The sequence below is a fragment of the Epinephelus fuscoguttatus genome, linkage group LG19 (genome assembly GCF_011397635.1).
Source record: "Epinephelus fuscoguttatus linkage group LG19, E.fuscoguttatus.final_Chr_v1".
Lineage (NCBI taxonomy): Eukaryota > Metazoa > Chordata > Actinopteri > Perciformes > Serranidae > Epinephelus > Epinephelus fuscoguttatus.
This window is the reverse complement of record NC_064770.1, coordinates 7516448-7533847: the sequence shown is the minus strand read 5'-3', so window position 1 is coordinate 7533847 and position 17400 is coordinate 7516448. Positions and strand designations below refer to the sequence as shown.

The 17400-nt window shown below is 40.4% G+C and overlaps 1 protein-coding gene across 1 annotated transcript; it reads left to right on the top strand.

Moving 5' to 3' along the window:
• The first annotated feature begins 2262 nt into the window (after positions 1-2262).
• Positions 2263-8400, top strand: LOC125879612 (keratin, type I cytoskeletal 13-like). Its single transcript, XM_049561575.1, has 7 exons — positions 2263-2802; positions 4365-4447; positions 5062-5218; positions 5370-5531; positions 5615-5740; positions 7050-7270; positions 8027-8400. The coding sequence occupies exons 1-7, from the start codon at positions 2314-2316 to the stop codon at positions 8103-8105; spliced, it is 1317 nt and encodes a 438-aa protein (XP_049417532.1). The 5' UTR covers positions 2263-2313; the 3' UTR covers positions 8106-8400.
• The last annotated feature ends 9000 nt before the right edge of the window (positions 8401-17400 follow it).

Genomic DNA, 17400 nt, shown 5'->3' with positions numbered 1-17400 from the left:
GCAACAAAGTAAGGTTATTTAAGCCGACATACTTGTACTTTAACTGAATTTTTTTTAAAAGATTTTTTGTGGCATTTTACCTTCAATTGACAGGGCAGCTAAGTGTGAAGGGGGGAGAGGAAGAGAGAGGGAATGACATGCAGCAAAGGGCCACAGGCTGGAGTTGAACACGGGCCGCTGCGGCAACAGCTAACAGTTCCAACTGTAGTTAATTTTACATAAAAAAAACAAATCCTAAGTTCACACCAGAAACACAAAAACATACCACAACTGAGACAAGCTGGCTTCTTTTTGACACAGGAGAGCCATGCTGATCCGCAGGTTACCATGACAATATAACAAACTGTCAGCCAACGGCGTTTTCCCACAGCATACAGTATGTGTGAAGAAGGTTGCTGTCAGACAGGTGAGAGCTCAGTGCCAGGAGGCGTTTCAGCTGTTGCTGCTGCCATCACTGTGAGCTCTTTGTGCTGACAGAAAAAAAAAAACCTGCAACGCCAGCACTAAAAGCATCTACTGTTCATGGATACCAAGGGTTATATCACACAGCTGAGAGGGGAGGCGTGGATGAAGTACTTATATTCTGAAGTTAAAGTACTGATAGAGGTGGAAAGTAACAAAGTGCATTCACTGAAGTACTGTACCTAAGTCTAGAGTTACCTGGCCCTGAGTATTTCAATTTTATGCTACTTTATACTTTTTATTCTGCTACCTTTGTTTGAAAGCTTTAGTTGCAGGTTCAGATAATGAATACAAACTCTAATTAATTAGTTGATACAAACAGATAATGATGTGTGATATTAAGTTACCCAGCATGTATATGAAGTATTTAAATAAGCTCCACCTATACTAGGTGCAACTTTAAAGTGACGAACACATTAATGCATCAAAAATTATAATGCAGTAATATAACTATATTTATAGTTAGTAATATAGTATATTTTGCTGAACTGGGCCATTCTACATAGTGACTATTTTTACTTGTATTACTTTAATTGTGGATGCATGAGGTTTTACTTGTAACAGAGTAGACCATTTGAACACTGCGGTATTACAACTTTTTTAGGTTTTGCAAGCAACATATTTAAGTATATACAAGTGTCTCAGCTTTGTGTAGTTAAGGCATAATTTGTAGAAAAACAAAAAAAAAAACAACAACAACTGACAGACCACACAATATCAGCGTGATTTCAACCCAGCCATTGTAGGGCGTCAGCTTGGATTGGGAACGACAATGGGCGTTGGCTGCCTAAATAGAACTGTGCTTTTTACACTACGAGTCACAGTCACCCATTCACACACACATTCATACACTGGTGCTACTCAGTTCTTAACACACTCACACACCCATGGAGGCATCATTGGAAGCAATTTGGGGTTCAGTATCTTGCTCAAGGATACTTCGACATGCAGACTGGAGGAGCTGGGGATTTAACCACTGATCTTCTGATGGTGGGCGACCAACAAGTCCCAAGACCTGTGCCATGTCAAGAGAATAAGTCCTGAGACAAGTACCAGGTCAAGGAAACAAGTTATCAGACTAGTGCCAGGTCAAAACCATTAAGTCTAGACTAGTGCCAAGTGAAGATATTCACATTCACTTAACATACCAAAAGTAAAATTTCTTATTATGCAGAATGGTTTATTTGAAACTAATGTATATTATATTATTGGATTGTAATTATTGATGCATTGATTTGTTCATCATTTTAATGTTGCTGCTCAGCTGGGAGCATCTGTATTGAATGATGCTGAACTGGAGTAATGAGAGTGAACTGTTTGGTGTTTGGCAGCAGAGTTAAAGTTGGAGTTAGTTCATATACTTGGAAAAAAAGTGCATTACAGTCGTCTAACTGGAAGGTAATGAAGGAGTGGATGACTTTGTCAGAAATAGATCTAATTTTTGCAATATTTCTGAGTTGCAGTAAAAACATGACAGAACCAGTTTTGTGATGCAGCTGTTAGAACACAGTCCTTCAGTCTTGTATGTGATCAAAAGAATCCTTCTGAACTGTAAGTTCAATATTTCTCTCTGAAGTATAAAGTAGCAAAAAATGGCATAAAAATGAATGTGAAAATACCAGATGTACAAGTACCTCAAAGTCATACCCAAGTGCAGTACTTAATGTATTGGGTTATGTTCCAGCTCTGGGGGGTGTGGACCATCAACCCCGCCCCTCACCTGCAGCACAGCCCACCTGAGCACCTTTAAAAGAAGCAAACTCGCCCATCTCTGCTTACTTCTCTTCTCTCCTACCCCTCCACTGGAGAAGACAGGTTGACGCACACCTCCTCTTTTATTACTCCATCATCATGTCAGCGTTCTCACGAAGGTCCACGATTGGCGGTGGCAGCAGTATGAGCGGCGGCTTAGGCTACAAGTCAGGCTATAGCTCATACAGCATGGCAGGAGGAGCAATAGGTGGTGGTGTTAAGGTCTCCCAGGCAGGCAGGGGCTACTCTGTTGGGGGCAGTAGTTCTGGCTATGGCTACGGCGGAGGTGTTGGTGGTGGTGCTTTCATGGCAGGAGGAGGTGGAGGAGGTTTTAGCTTAGGTGGAGGTTTTGGAGGTGGTGGTGCAGGCATGGGGGGTGGTGCAGACGACAGCCTCATCGGCAACGAGAAGTTCACCATGCAGAACCTTAACGACCGCCTGGCCGCCTACCTGGCCAAGGTGGCGGCGCTTGAGAAGGCAAACGCCGAGCTGGAGCTGAAGATCAGGCAGTTTGTGGAGAACAAGGTCGGCCCCAGCACCAGAGACTACAGTCCCTACTTCGTCACCATCGCAGAACTGCAGGGCAAGGTGAGGAAAGGGCAAAAAGTCATTTGTTCGTGAACTGAGGAATGAAGGAAAAAAAATTGGCTTACATGAAGGAAAACATTAAACAAAGAAAAGTAGCACAACAATAATAGATAAAGTTCTGTAATTTGAGGGGGTGAGAAGTGAATCAGAGCCCCCAGTGATGGCATGGATGTCACTGAATAAAAATAGGTCGACTGCACCTTTGTGTAAGTGATCCAGGTGAGGCTGCCACACCTCAAAATCTCAAGCTGCTGCACACAGACATACTGGATGTTTGCAACCAGGTATGCAAGCAGCCCTGATTTATTTTTTTTCCCCCTAAAATTTGTCTTGATGGGGCTGTTTTTGTTCATCTATTCTGATCCAAGCAGTTAAACAACAGGAAATGAGTAAGTAACACTTTAATAATTCATTAGCTGTTGAAGTTGTTTAGTGGACGAAAAACACCAAAATAATTTGGTGCTTTTGTGTTCTATGTCATTGTGAATCAAAAACAGCAGTGTGACAAAAGAAAAGAAAAACATTACTTTATCGAAAACTATGGAAAGGGTGATTTTTGCTTTTTTGTCTGATATATTTGAGTTTTTGATAAAATGAGACATCACCTTGAACTCTCAAAAACATTCATTTGATCTTTCAGGGAGTAAACTTAAAAAAAATACTGAAAGAAATCACAAGTTAAGCCTTGTTAATCCTCCTGCTGTGACTGGGTGGAGTCATATGGATGTGACTAATGTCTGGCTCCAGTGATGTCGACCACACCCGTGTGTAAGTGGTCCAGGTGAAGCTGCCATGTAGTTTGATAGTTAAGATTGTACTGCTGAAAGATCAGTTTTCTTTTTTCATCTACCCCCCAAATAAGGTTCATTTTGTGTCATGATACTATCCGCTGTGATTGGCTGGAGTCATGTGGGTGTGACACGATGTCGTACAATCTGATTGGTGGCTGAGACTCAAAAGAAAAAAAAAGCTTTTTTGCAGATATATTTGGTTTAATCCACACATATTATTGTCTTCATACAATGTTTTTTTAATTTTCTATTCATAATCTGTATTTCTATGTTTGGACAGAGAAGCACAAGTGCACCTTTTTTGTACAGTTTGACATTTGTAAATGACACCTGCCTTTGTTTGGAGTTATTTTGTAATTTAACATCAAAGTTAGAGAGCAAAAGTGGGACATATTTTTGGTTATTAAAAAAAAAAAAACACATCAGAAACATGTATTTTCAGGCCTTTTGATGAACATCAACTAGCTCACTAGTTCATGGGCGGGGGCTGCAATCACTCAGACTTCAGACACTTGAATAACATAATTTAGAGTAAATGTAATTCACTATATGCACTATATGGTCATTACAGGCTATGCAAATCTCTAGAGTCACATAGTATTATTCTACATTTTGTCACCTTTTCAATGATACTTTGACTTTTACACAGCTGGCATCATGCGGTGTGTACATTAGTAGAAATAGGATTAATGCGATCTATGTATCCATTATTTTCCTGACATACTGATATAATGTCTCAGCTATGCTTTGTGTGTGTTTGTGTGTTTTCAGATTCAGGATGCCCTTAAAGAAAAAGGTACGGTCATACTGAGCATCGACAACGCCAAGCTGGCTATGGATGACTTCAGAGTCAAGTCAGTAACTCTTTATTTACCTTTTTTTTTTCTTAAAAAAAACATTTATCAATTACACAAAATCAATACAAAGTCAAACAATGACAAATAGAGTTAGAGTTAACAGATACTGGGTCTCCACATGACAGCAGGGCTTTCTGCAGTGTATTATCATCATCATCATCATCATCATCAGCATCACTCACCCTGCTGGCTGCTGTGGAGGCCTAGCAGGTGGATTTACTGTCAAAAGTTTGTGACTTTGTATTGAAGATTAAAAGTTCAAGAAACATTTTGAGAATATCCAAATGAAAATTATAAAGCCAGGCATTAATTCATACTTGTAACTTGAGTGTCTCAGGTTGATCACTTTATAGCATCTGTCAACCTTTTCTCTTCATCCTGTTTTGTTTTTGCATGCTCATCAATGTTATACCATTAAATTCTTTGTGTAATTAAATTACTTTAGCATTCTTATTGTATCTACTCATCATAATTCCATAACTAACCATAGCATTGTTATAAGGAGTACAAATTTCATTTAAACAACTACATTTGTTTTCAACACATTCACAGTCTTGAGTTTTTATCTTTTTCTTTTTGACCCTAATTTGACCCCATAATAAACTCTGCAGGTATGAGAATGAGCTGTCAATGCGTCAGTCGGTTGAGGCCGATATCGCTGGGCTGAAGATGCTGCTGGGAGAGATGGGCATGGCCAAGAACGATCTGGAGATGCAGATTGAATCCCTGAAGGACGAGCTGGCGTCTATGAAGAAGAACCACGAAGAGGTACTAATCCTTTAAAACATACAAACAATAACCTGAATATTTTAGATGCAAAAATTAGAAATGAACTGCAGAAAATACATAACTTTAAGAGATTAAGTTCAACCATCAAATTGTTTATCATTAAAGATATTGATATTACCTTCTCCTGCAGGACTTGATGGCCATGAGAAGTCAGATGAGCGGTCAGGTGAATGTGGAGGTGGATATCGCTCCTCAACAAGACCTCAGCAAGGTCTTAGAAGACATGAGAGAACACTACGAGGCTATTGCTGCCAAGACCAACAAACAGCTGGAGGCCTGGTTCCTTGCCAAGGTGGGGATGAAAACTGCCTTCAGGACGAGCATCAACAAATATGTTCTGTTCTGTGTATTTTATGACTTCTCTCCTCCTCTCAGTCAGAGGAGCTCAGCAAGGAGGTGGCAACCACAGAGATGACAATTAAATCGTCGACCTCAGAGGTGAAGGAGGTTAAGAGGCAGCTTCAGGCTCTGGAAATCGAGCTCCAGTCGCAGCTCAGCATGGTGAGAGCATAGAGAGCAACAATTCATTTATTTGTCACATGAAATGCGAGCTACAATTCCAAGGAGATGTAATCCTGTCAGTGCCTTTAATTTGTGTATTAACACAAGACTGTGACAATGAACATATGATTGGGCAGTCTTAGGCTGTGTCTTCCTTGAGGATTCTCCAATTACTAATTCTGTCTTTGTGAGCATGTAGTGACCCTCGATGAAATCTGATTTTTAAATTTTCTATTATTGATTTTACAATAACAGACTCTTAGGTGTCCACGTAGAAACGATAAAGACTCCAAGGTGTCCACATAGAGACAATAAGGATTCCATGGTGTGCTCGTAGGGATCATCAAGACTCCCAGGTGTCCTTGTAGAGGGAAAAAAGAATCCTGGGTCACCATCTGGAGACAAAAAAACTCCCAGGTGTCCTTGTAGAGACAATAGAGATTCCCAGTTGTCCATGTAAAGACAAAAAGAATCCCAGGTATCCTCATGGAGACAATAAAGACTCCACATACAGATTCATGGGTGTCCATGTAGAGTCGATAAAGCTCTCCGGTGTCCACACAGAGACAGTTAAGAATCCTAGGTGTCCATCTAGAGACAATAAAGACTCCCAGGTGTTCTTATAGATGAGATAAAGACTTCCAGGTGTCCACATAGAGACAATAAAGACTGCGAGGTGTCCACATAGAGACAGTAAAGAATCCCAGGTCTCCACGCAGAGACAATAAAGACTCTAAGGTATCCAAGCTGAAATGATAAAGACCCCCAGATGTCCTCATAAAGACAATACAGACTCCCAGGTGTCCATGCAGATATGATAAAGATTCTCAGTTGTCTGCGTAGAGACAATCAAGACTCCCAGGTGTCCTTGTAGAGAAAATATAGACTCTCAGGCGTCCAAGTTGAAAAGATAAAAACTCCCAGGTGTTCATGTAGGGACAATAAAGAATCACAGGTCACCACCTGGAGACAAAAAAGATTGCCTGGTATCCACATAGATACTCCCGAGTGTCCATTTAGAGTCGATTAAGATTCACAGGTGTCTACATAGAGAAAATAAAGACTCCCAGGTGTCCACACAGAGATGATAAAGACTCTCAGGTGTCCACAAAGAGATGATAAACGCTGTGAGGTGTCCACATAGAGACAATAAAGAATCCCTCGTCTCCACACAGAGACAAAAAAGACTCAATAACCTACACATTGTTCATTGCTTTTGTTTATCTGGACACCTCATCATGTGTTATTGCTTATATCTGGTTGTCCAGTGGTCCAGTTTCTGTCCTCTAACTCATCTGTGTCCCTGTAGAAAGCATCTCTTGAAGCCACACTGGCCGACATCCAGAACCGCTACGCCATGCAGCTGAACGGATACCAGATGCAAGTGAGCTCTATGGAGGAACAGCTGGTGCAGCTGAGGGCCGACCTAGAGAGACAGGGACAGGAGTACCAGATGCTGCTGGACATCAAGACCAGACTGGAGATGGAGATCGCTGAGTACAGGAGGCTGCTGGATGGGGAGGCAGGCGGGTAAGAAAAGATCAGAGATTAGATCTAATGTCAAACATTTTTGCTTGAAGTTCAACCAAAACCAGTTCGACCTCAAAGTTGGACAGAGAATTTTTTAAGAGCCTCAACACTGACTTTCAGCAGAGGGACAACTCACAGTAAAACTGAGAATGGCTGACTTAATGTGTAAATACACAGCTAAAAAAGGTTAGAATATAAAACTATATACCAATTGGTAAAAAAAAATCACATCTATATGCACATTAAAAAATATTTAGATAGTAGATAATTTAAGGCCCAATCCACCTTCTACAACCAACATGCTTTGTAAACTACAAGGCAGGACAGTCATCCCTGTATCCAGTGTAGGTAAATATGCCATACGACAAATCTTATTTTAATTAAAATTATTGCACCTGATGTAATTAGGGTTAGGAGATCCAAAATATTAGCTGAGCTAAATTTCACAATGTTTCAAATTTTAAAATATCAATGTGGGTTGATAAAATGCTTTTACTTGTAATTTTCAGTGGGTTTTTTAATTTGTAAATTGAAGATGTGCATAAAAACAGGTGGATGTAAACACTTACTGAGAGTAACTGGCCAGTTAGAACTGATTTCCCTCTCTAATATGAATGATAATTACATTTTAAATGTGGAATTTTACACTAAACTGAAATATTGATCAGTCCAAGTAACAATGGTTTCATTTATTACTAATACCAAACATAAAAGCCATATTTCTCTAACTTCCTGTGACTTCTCTTTCTCCCTCAGGTCAATTGGCGGCTCTCAATCTTCCTCCTCCACAACAACCACCACAGTCATCACAAAGGTCATCGAGGAGACCGCTTGAGACCAATTGCACGTCTGTCTGACCCAGGGGTGGAGCCAAATTTCAACCTATCACCTTCCTGCCTGCTAGCTCAGAAACATGATGAAGAGTGTCTGTCCTCTTTATCGGGCTGCAGTTCTGCTACTTCACGCTCATTTTCAGCTTTCATTTAACCTGCAATCAGTCAAAAATGATGGATTTGTGAGGGAAAATCACATTTGATTGATAGTTTGGGTTGGGAACAACTTAACTGCCAACAAACCTTCTGTCTGCTGCCTCAAGAAATAAAACAAAGCTCAACTCAACCAAATGTGTCTTAATGCTTCCAAAAAAAATGCTGCATAAATGTATTCATTCCTTATTCATTTTTATTCGGTACATAGCATATAGTGATGTCCAAATGAAGCTTTATGAACCACTAATTTGTATTTGTTGACCCCACTAGATGGCATGCTTTGTATAAAGAAAAAGGCTCAAGTAATGGCAATTTATGTGCTTTCAACCCTTTGTTGAACAGAGACTGCCATCTAGTAGGCTCAGAAAATATATAAAATGGTTCATGAAGCTTCATTTGGCCACAATAAATAGCACGTAACACTTGGCATTTTAATAAATGTATTTTAATAAATGTATTACTATTGTTACACAGTACGTTAGCATTCATCTCTAAATAGTTTATACAGTATGTAAACACAAATAGCATGCATAACTGGACATTGTAAGGCTTAGATGAACTGTCAGTATGCTGTTACCATACTAATAAGGTGGTAGCCTCAGCTCTCAGTCTTTAATTCATGACTCTCAGACTCTCATTCATTTTATCAATAGTTTAGCCATCAATTAAAATGAATTAATTGGAAGTGTCCAAATAAAAGTCACCTTTGTTTTACCAATGATTTGTGACACTTTGCATGGCACTTTTCAGGATACATTTCTATTGAATTGTTAGATAACATCAGGGGCCGTATTCACAAACATTCAGAGAATATTTCCTGAGAATTAGTGATTTAGGAAAGTTCTCAGAGCAACTCTGAGCAAGGAAGGACAGAAACTTATATCATAGTGAGGGGGTGTGGTTGAATCTGTTACTAGGTATGTAAACAGATGTGATTGGTTGTCACAGACATACCCATTTGTGAGCCTACAATGTGTGGACATGAGATGGACTGCTGACTGTGAAAGTGATCTCATTATTAGTGTGATCACTCTGCTGATGGAAGGCTGAGACAGACCTAAGTCATCACTGCTACACTGTTGCATTTTTACAGTTTTCTTAATATTTTAATATTGTGATCATTTATTTATAGCATTAGGTGGGAAATGTGTGTGTATATCCCTAATGACATCAACCGTGCATATTATCTCTGTACGATCTCATCTGTAGTATTTCATTTACTCACTGTCATCCAGCATTTGCAGAGTATTTCTCCAACCTCTTTGTGTTTCCACCAGTTTCACCATTTTCTCTGCTTAAGAAACTCTTTTTTTTCTTAGAATTACATCACTAGGAGCAAATCATTATACTAGGAAGCTATGTGAAAAAATAGTCATGAGGTAAAGGAGCTGCAAAAAGCTTTGTAAAGAAAAGTAAACAAACAAGAAGACAGACAACTGACAAAAATTATCAAGAAATGTGCGCAAAAGGAAAAGGTTTAACGCCTCCGCTACACACTAAAAAATACTGGGCCGTGTAATTCTGACTCAATATATGGTTAAAATGTAACATCACACTGGGTAGAAGTTAGCACTTCTTCTGGTTTGATTTATGACCCAATATAAGGCTAAAGGGTAGGATTACACTGGGTAAAAGTCAATACCTCTTTTGGTTTGATTTAAATGCCAGCAGCAATGTAAATATAACATTACACATCTTGGTATGGCTAAACAACCCATGGTACAAATAACACTGAAACTGGGTCAAAATAACTAATGGTCAGGTAGTAGTAGTGGGTAGTAGTCGGGTAGTAGGCAGCATTTTACAGCTATTTAAAGCAAGTAGTAGTCGGACAGAAAGCTGGGTGAAACCATGAGGATGATATAAATTACATTCTCTAAAATGTGAGCATAGCAGAGAGCAGAGCAGAGCTGCAGAGCTGCTGTTCCACTCCCCATTAAGAGAAGCTGGAAACTGTCCAGCTTCTCTTAATGGGAGAGAAGCTGGAAACAGTCCAGCTTCTCTCCCATTAAGAGAAACTGGAAACTGTCCAACTTGACTGCAGCTCTTTGCCCCTGCTGCCTGATCCTGTCCTCTTTTAAAGCAAGGCGCAGCTCATCTAAACAAGCCTCTTAAATGGCTGAATAAGGTGTCCTGATGGTGGAAAAGATCAAATATGTGGAACTGATGTTATAGTTTTATGTTGTTGAATGTTGTTTTGCCTTATTTCTACACTCTCTATGATGAGGATTATTTGATTTTTAAGTTGTTACAAATTTACTACAAGAAATGTAGAGATAAATCTGTTTTGAAAATAGAATTCTAATGTCTATGTTTTGTGTTGTTTTGTAGCATTTCCGCCCATGTAGGGGAACATCCTAATGCCAAGAACCTCACTAAGACAGAAAAGACTATTTTTTCAGGTAATATTGTAATAGCTGACTTTACCCTCTACCAAAGTTATTTTCTGATAAGATATCTATGGCTTTCAGGTACTTCATCCACTAATATTTTAATGTGGTTGGTATGGCTGTAGATCAATTTTGAGGTCAAATGCAAAACTAAACTAAACAATTAGCAGATGACATCTCATGCTAAAATGCTAACTTTTAAGAAGTAACCTCAGTGGCACCTCAATATGCTTCATTAAAGATAACACATAACAACTGTGTTTTGAAATTCTAGAACAAGGTACGGACTATGTCATTCAGATAATAATTTATGCCCATGTTGTTTATCCAACTATGCTATTCCCTAAAGAAATCTAATATGATTGGTAAAAAAAAAAAGTACTGAGTGATGGACTAATTAATTGTTGATTATTCTATTTCTGTGGAATTCTTCACAGTAAGAAAAATATTACATAACATCAGCCTTATCCTTTAAGATGCCAACCCTGTGTTGCCTCTAACTTTCTCCTTGATAACTTATTTAAAATGTAAGTGGGAAAATTACACAACACAGCTGTTCTCATTGACCTGTATTTACAGTATGTTCAGAGAAAGTGGTTTTCATAAAATAAGTTGTTTTATTTGGGCATTCATTCATTGTTTTATTTATATATTTGACATTTGTAACATTGAATAATTAAAAGTGTATGCACAGGTTTCAACAGTGCGGTTAATGCCACACAAAAGTAAGCAAGTATCAAGTCAAACTCTCACAGAGAGTACCAGCCATCAAATATTTGTCTAGCATACAAAAAGCTTCCGTACTGTAGTTGGCTGGCACTCTCATTAGCAAACATTGGCAAACATTTAACATATAGCCTAACTGATGGGTCATGCCTTACATTTTAGTTGACATAGTTAAGCTAATGTGGAGTCACAGCTGTCAGCGAACAAGTTTCCACCTTCATACAGTATTTGCATTCAGCCATATTGAGCCATATTTGCATTGGCATTTTGTCCGTGTCAATCCAGCATGATGGACTGACACCAGATTTGTACTGACATTCGTGGTCCCCACATGATGTGTCCTAATGACTTTAGTGATGCTCTGACTCTTTGCTTCATGTTCTTCAATTTAGGTGAAATGCTGTGACAACGAATGGATGGGTTGCTTTTAACTTTGGAGGGTGTATCATCTGGCAAATACTTCTGCAAATCTAAAATTTATGTAGCAACACTGATGTGTTCATGTCACCATCCAAGTCCAACTCAGAAACTTGGACTTTTCTGAAAGCTCATCAGACTTTGCACTTTATAAACAGAACACTGCTGAAAATCAAGCAAATAGGTACACCTCATGTCATTCCATTGTTGAAGGTGATTAAACTCAAATGTAATGGATTTAATGCTATTTATTGTCAGTGCACAGTATTTTAAAATATTACCAGACCAACTCCATAGTTGTCCTGTTAACTCCTCCATTATCTCCACTAACCATCCCACATGATGGAAACGCTGCATCTGTCTTGTCAAACTTAAGGACACAAGTGCACTTGAAATAAATGTAACCATCCAGAGCCCTGGCAGCGTGCATTCAGTTCAGATACTTTTAAAATTGGTTTAGCAATAAAGAACAAATCACAATATCTGCAATAAAGAACGAAGGAAGAAAGCCCTTTCAATGGTAATTAGATCCGTACAACCATCTGAAACATTGGCTGAATGTTTCACAGAACAGTTTCCTCTTCTCAAATTTTGGTGTGTGGCACATGTGCTAACGGTGACACGGTATCTGCACCTGACCTGAACTGAACCTGGCAGTTTTCCACTACAAGTAGGGCACATTTGAAAAGTGCGTTCATACATTACAGAGCCATTACACAAATACAGTAAGCCACTATTTACCTTGACTAAGCCTCTAGTCTTGCAAGGTTCAGCTTTGTGTTCGGGTCCATGTCATTGGTTCGACAGCCCATTGGTTCGACGTCCCATTAGTCCGACTGTCCGCGGTGCTGAACGGCTCGCGGCAGGCGTATGGTGCACCGCGACCGGCTTGAGGCAGAGCAGGCTCACGGCTTTTTGTTTGTCACTTTCTTTTTCATTTTAACCCACACCATGATCTTTTCCTGACCCTAACCAAGTGGTTTTTGTGCCTAAACCTAACCAGACCTTAACCACAGGGCATCATGATGATTTCGGAACGGACTTCGGAACAATGAGTTTAATATGGTCGGAACAATGGGATGTCGAACCAATGGGCAGTTCCCTTGTGTTCTACCATTGCATGCGGGATGTCATTGGGATGCATTAAAAATATAATCCATAGCAATAAAATTACAGACTTGTCTTCATGCCAGTTATATTTCTCCCATCCAAGAAACGCCTTGCCCTTATGTTTTCTTTTACATGGCAAAAGTATAATTTCAGTTTTACTTTTTTCAAATGCACTTTGACTGTGACATGATGTGATACAACAGAAGGTTCTAATAGTACTGTTTCGATGCAGTTGTGTAAAGTATTAGTAGTCCAGATGAGGAATGACAAGTGCCTGGATGTGTAACTTTTCAGGCTGTTGTGCACAGTTTGTATGTATGACAACTAATGCACCACAATTTGGATAAAACTCAAGTAATCATGAGCCAGTAATTTGGGTATAACCCATTAATTGGCATGGCTGTGATCACGTGACCAGTGCACTGATGGGAGTAAAGAAGGAAGTCGTACTTGTAAAGAGGCAGGTTGGGGTGGCGGATGGGTCACCTCCGGGAGACGGATGTTTGGGACGGCATGAAACAAAAGGGAACATAGAATTATTCTAAGATATGATGTAACCATGTTTGTTTTCTTAAAACTAACCCTAACCATGTGCAATTTTGTATAACATTCAAATCATTATATGAGGCCACAATGATGGTTGCCCATCCCCCTAAAGAGAAGTGTGGAACCCCTGTTGTAGGGCGGTATGGTAGGAGTGGGGCAATTCATCATGGGTAATCGATGTCACAGATTACGAAAAAACACAGATTTCCAAAACGCACGTTGGTGCGTTGCATTAAAGTAGGCTGCATCCGGTGAAAGCATGGATTCCTCCAGAGAACAAGCTGCAGCTGAAAACTTTGTCTATGAAGAGACCTCTCACAGGAGTGCAAGTGCAGTGTACAGACACTCAAAGTGTGCATCCTGGAGACGCTTTGTCAAGACAACAGCAGAAAGCACCATCCTGTTTACTTTTTGTCCCCATCCAAGCATTAAATACCAAGATTATCAACATGTGGAAAGTGTTTCTGTTAGTGGTAGTCATTTAAAAGGAGTGTTCCAATGTCAAGGATACTTCGGAGTTTCACGAAGGACTGAGTCCTTCTTTCAGAGAAATTTGAAGGATGCATGTATGGATCCTCCGCGAGTATAAAATCCCCACAATTTTCTGGAAGTGAGGGTGGGGCCTCTTCAACGAAACCTGCGCCAGCAGAGCTCGGCAGGATATAGCTTAGATAAATATGTCATTTATTTGGATTAATGTCTCTGCGAGTTTTTATCATACAAGCCTGAAAAATAAATATTGACAGAAACCGTATAATTTACACTTTTCAGTGTGTCCACTGCCAAATAATGAGATTTTTTTGAAATATTTAGATAAAACATAAAAGTTTTTAAATTAATCATTTACTGCAGAGATGGAGCGCTAAGTGTCCCCCTCCTCTCCTCCCCCCACTATTCACATGATAACAACATGATAATTGCTTTCATTCTGTCAGTTTCAATAGGTGTATTTTTCGGGGGAATCGCGATGAGAACGGCCACAGTAAAGACATTACAATAGCCTGCAGGTCAAAGCATTACTCATTTGTTCTGAGGTGAACTTGTTTCAGTGGATTACCCGGTGGTATCATGTACAGGCAGTATTAAAATTTTGTTTTAAAATCCCCTGTTTACATTACTAATAGCTTGATGATATAAAACAGTGAAATAGCCTAGACCGTTTAAAATAAATGAATAGCCTTGGACATAGAGAGGGACAGGCAGAGGATCACAGTTAAATAATTATGAGATATGGATTCATATTTGTGGGCCTATCATATGAAATAATTTAAACAAATATTGAGGTAAGTACAACAAAAGGAATGGAATGCAATCAAGTCACCATGACGAGCACAATGCCAGTTCCTGGTGTGTCGGTCAGCTACAGCAGCACCACACAGAGAGTTGTACATAAGAGTGGGACCGTGTGCCATATATTAACAACACCCATATTTGTTGATCACTGAGACAAGGATATAACACATCGGAGGCCAGTTCCTTATTCCTACTGCTTTCAAGCAGCCTTTGGACACAAAAACAGAATGGGATACATTGTAGGTATATAAAGAGAAACACACTGGACACGGTAGTACACATGATCATTGGCACCCTTCTATAATGTGTGGATCAGGGTTGATAAAAGAAAAATGAAAACAATAAACAGATTATTTTGGGTAGTGACGCATTATGTGACACTGTAAATATAACAATTTTACCTGAAATCCTGTTGGAAACACATTATATTACTTTGTTACCTCTAAAAAGTAATATATTACTGTAACACATTACGTAATTGTTGCTTTTGTAATGCATTTCCACCAACACTGCTCATAACACATGGTTGGTCAGAACAAAAGAACCAAAGAAACGTGTAAGGGGGTAACTTTGACTTCCATCTCTGAGTGTAGTTAAGTTAAAAGCGAAATTAGAGTATATGCAACCTATGTTGTATAAAGGTGCCAATTAGTAGTGATATATAGTTGCATGCAAGACCCTGGGTCTGTTTGAAATCTAAACTTACTAACATAGATTTAGCTTTGCTGAGCAAACCACCCAAAGACTTGATTATAATGACATCATAACAGTAAACTCATTGAATAACATCAAAATAATACAAAAACACTGACAGAAGTTAAACAGTCTTGCTTAGCTTGTAAAATTGTACTAATGCTTTGACCAGTTGTTATGTTACCAGTCCACAAATGGCGCAGGGAGAGTCACTGCTTTGTCATGCTGCTATGTCAGCTGGTGGATGTCCATTGTGGATGAGTCTGGTTTAGAAGGGTTGGTTCCAATGCAGTCCTTGTTGTGTTGTATTCCACTGATGCAGGTAAGAGGAAACTGGTGGCTCTTGTCCTTACCAGAGCATGTGAGTGGAGCTGGAGCTGCAGCAAAGCTGGAGCGGAGCGGGGAGCGATAGGATTTTTTGTGAGAGAGAAGCGGCTATTTTTTTTTTTAAAGGTGGAGCGGAGCCTTATCTCTTGCTCCAATTTCGCTCCGGTCGCTCATGCCCCACCCAGAATGCATCTTTGCACCTGCGCACACCCACACTATTTTTTTTCAAAACTATGGAGTTTACTGTGTACTTCAGAAAAGAAACTGAGAAGAGAAGCAGCGGTACCTTGGAGAATGGTCCCTAACTGCCGGGAGAGGCAAGAGGGCTTCCCCGGAGGTCGGCTGCATAACCCGGTCTGTCTCTTCTACACTTTGACTTATTTCCACCCTGCCAACAGCGGTACCGTGTACAACAGTCCCTAACTGCGGGGAGGGGGCTTCCCCGGAGAATCTACCAAGCTCATGTTTTATTTGTGAATAGAAGATTACAGGTTAGGGTAGTACGATGCAGTTTTTTTGAGCGGAATGGTGAGCGAGTAGAGTGGGATAAAATTTATGATGGAGTGGAGCAGAGCGGAGCGAAGAATGCGCAGAACCAAGCAGAGCGGACGAGTGGTGCAAAGTGAAAGGTCTGCAAGTGAGGAGCGGAATTTTCACCCGCTCTGCTCCGCTCACATGCTCTGGTCCTTACAGAGTCAGCAGTTTGGCACTAACTTGTCTTTGTTGCTCCTTGTTGCTTGTGAAGTTAGCTTGCAGACTTTGTCGTAGCTGCTGGTACTAACTTGTCTACTTTAGATTAGCACTGTGGTTAGCAGTGCATACCTAACCAAAAACCTCAGCACACTCTGGGGTCCTCTTAGGGAAGGTCTTGTGTCTGCTTTGTGAAGACCACAAGTGGTGATCAGAGCTAGGCTGCAGCTCCTTTGGGCAGCAGAGGTGAGAAGCAGAGCAGGCAGAGACCTGCAGCAGAGACCCCTTCTTCCTTGGGATACCAGGAGAAAGAATGAAGAATAGAAGGTTTCACCTTATATTGACCCGAGGATGTCGTAGGTCACAGTGACCAATGGTGCATGAAGACTGGCCCAAGTGTAAAAACCAGGAGGATTGTGGGAAAGCGATCAGTTACAATGTAACCTTGGTTCTCTGATTGTGGGGATTATCTCTCCACACAGTAGTTATAACTATGGGAATTATCCCCATCTGGGGTAATCAATGTGGAAAATGAATAATCTTTAAAACACACCACTGTACATGGCCGGCATGTGCCAAGCTATAAAAGACCCACCTTGCACATGCACCCACTGATTAACCTTGATTGGAAAGGATATCGAGCGGCCTTGAGCCTGGGGAGATAATCTCCTCATTCAGAGAACCAAGGTTACAATGTAACCGAATGTCCTCTATTGTATCGAGATTATCTCCCCACCCTGGCCATTGCTCTGCCGAAGCGGTGCCAGATCTCTCCGACCACCTCCGGGTGGACTTGGGCCTCCCCTGGAGAGTAGGTCCGCCCCCTGGTTCACCAATCCGGGCACGTGCATAGCCTTGATGGACAAGACCTGTGTCCATGCCCAGGTCCACAGCCTGTGTGCTATTCTGCAGAGGTTTGGGGAGCCTAGGCGCCCCTTGCCTGTTGACA

What these genes read in the sequence shown, in the direction of transcription:
- LOC125879612 (XM_049561575.1), top strand. Translation starts at nt 2,314, where the DNA reads ATGTCAGCGTTCTCACGAAGGTCCACGATTGGCGGTGGCAGCAGTATG. An exon ending in TGAAGAAGAACCACGAAGAG is followed by an intron (nt 5,219 to 5,369) that starts GTACTAATCCTT and finishes CTTCTCCTGCAG; the next exon opens with GACTTGATGGCCATGAGAAG. An exon ending in CTGGATGGGGAGGCAGGCGG is followed by an intron (nt 7,271 to 8,026) that starts GTAAGAAAAGAT and finishes TTTCTCCCTCAG; the next exon opens with GTCAATTGGCGGCTCTCAAT.